At 39.2% G+C, this 1803-nt stretch overlaps 1 protein-coding gene across 1 annotated transcript; it reads right to left on the reverse strand.

The window, feature by feature from the left end:
• Window positions 1-561: 561 nt before the first annotated feature.
• On the reverse strand, window positions 562-1219 carry LOC131617055 (uncharacterized). Its single transcript, XM_058888439.1, has 2 exons — window positions 1093-1219; window positions 562-848 (listed from the first exon to the last, which is right to left on the reverse strand). The coding sequence occupies exons 1-2, from the start codon at window positions 1217-1219 to the stop codon at window positions 562-564; spliced, it is 414 nt and encodes a 137-aa protein (XP_058744422.1).
• Window positions 1220-1803: the final 584 nt, after the last annotated feature.

The raw sequence follows: 1803 nt of genomic DNA on the forward strand, positions 1-1803 counted from the left end.
AAAATATAGCCTAAGATAAAGTAGGAAACAAAACAAAAACATAACATCACTTGATGTTCAGGTAACGATGTCACAACATTCATCTTGACATCACTAAAATCTGTATTAGCTAAAATCACATCTCTTACAAAAACCATACATGCATGTCATAACATCAGTCAAGACATCTAAACTCACAATTATGTTTTACCACAAAATGCAGCCAATCAAAAACATCTACAAACTCCCCCTTTAGAATTTTTTTGGCTAAAACAACCTGTCAGCACATCAGAGATCACAAGCAGCAGAAAATAACAACTAGACATACCAATCATGCAGGAGAGCTAATACCACTACACATTACCAACTTCAGAACTCAAGACATAAATGGAACACCATAATTCTTGATCATATCAGGAAGCACTTAAGTTCAGGGGTACATCATACTTCTCCCCCATTTTGGCCAGAAAGTTGCCAAAGCAACTAAGATATTCAGATTATGATTATAGACCATGAGTTAATCAGAATAGAAATCCAGACAAAAATCATTAAAAGGAACCAAATAAAAGGATTAACAAGGCTCTAGTCAGCAAACTCTGAGTTGTCTTCATCACTATCCTTGTCTTCATTAGTGCCATCCGTAGGACTAGCAACTGCTTCTTCCTCTTCATCTGGACCAGCTTCCTGCTCATCATCACCAGAACCATCTTCTTGTTCATCTCCTTCCTCGGGACCAACTTCCTCTTCATTCTCAGCAAACTCAACACCTTCTTCCATCTCAAGAGAGCAGATCAACTTTTCAAGGGTCAACTTTCTGGTCACCAATTCCTTGCATATTTCCCTGAGCATAGCAATCACTGCAGCTTTACCTGTAGGAATTCTTTCTTTAGATGTCCCAGCTCATGTCATGACAATGTCAAGAGCATGGGTTCCTTGAAACAATTTATAATGAAATGAAATATCACTTTCCCTTTTGCAAACAAATTCATTTTCAACCAAAATTCCTGGGTACTGGTTCAAGATAATGCCACATATGAGAGATGGAAAAGCTATAGGTCCCATTTACACTAAAGCTTCCAACATGCTTCATAGTTTGTTCAAATATATAGGTACCATAATCAAACTTGGCTTTTGTACCAACAACATAGATAAACCTTCCTAGAACAGTAGCAATGGTAGATTTGTGATTGGTAGGCACCCAATTTGTAGCACCAATCTTATGTAACATGGCATACTTCATGCTTAGCTTACTAGCAGACAGCTTCCCCTTTAAGGGCCAACTCTTGACCAGGTTGGCAGTGATAACTTGGCACACTTGTTATCAGATACTTCCAGCTCAGGTTGAGCTTCATCAGACCTCCCCAAATAGTTATTGATCATAGTGGAGGAAAAAGTAACACACATGCCCCTCACATACACCTTCTTAAACTCCTTAGACTTTCTATCAGCACACTCTTCTGACCGATTCACAATAAACTCTTTCACCAGCATTTCATAGCATGTTGCAAAATAAGCAACAATCTTCATCAACCCAGCATCATGAATCAACTCCATTATCTCTATGTATTCAAGATCATTCTGAGCTAATTCTCTCTCAAGGGCCAGTCTCTTTTGGTAGACATATTTCCACCTGTTGACACTTGAAGTAGAATGGAAGGAAATGTTGTCTATGGGCACATCAGGGACTCTAACAACAAGCTTGCCAGAAGTAGGCTTCTTCTTGGGAGGGATGTCAGGGACATCACTAGCAACATCAGAGTCAGAGTCAGCAATTACTCTGGCTTTTATTTTCTTGGGAACCACCTTGCTCCAAGATTTTGTGGG

Source organism: Vicia villosa, linkage group LG7 (genome assembly GCF_029867415.1).
Source record: "Vicia villosa cultivar HV-30 ecotype Madison, WI linkage group LG7, Vvil1.0, whole genome shotgun sequence".
In the NCBI taxonomy this organism is placed as follows: domain Eukaryota; kingdom Viridiplantae; phylum Streptophyta; class Magnoliopsida; order Fabales; family Fabaceae; genus Vicia; species Vicia villosa.

Coding starts and splice junctions, on each gene's coding strand:
- LOC131617055 (XM_058888439.1), bottom strand. CDS start 1,219: ATGAAGTATGCCATGTTACATAAGATTGGTGCTACAAATTGGGTGCCT. Junction 849..1,092: donor AAAAGCCAAGTTTGATTATG/GTACCTATATAT, acceptor GAATTCCTACAG/GTAAAGCTGCAGTGATTGCT.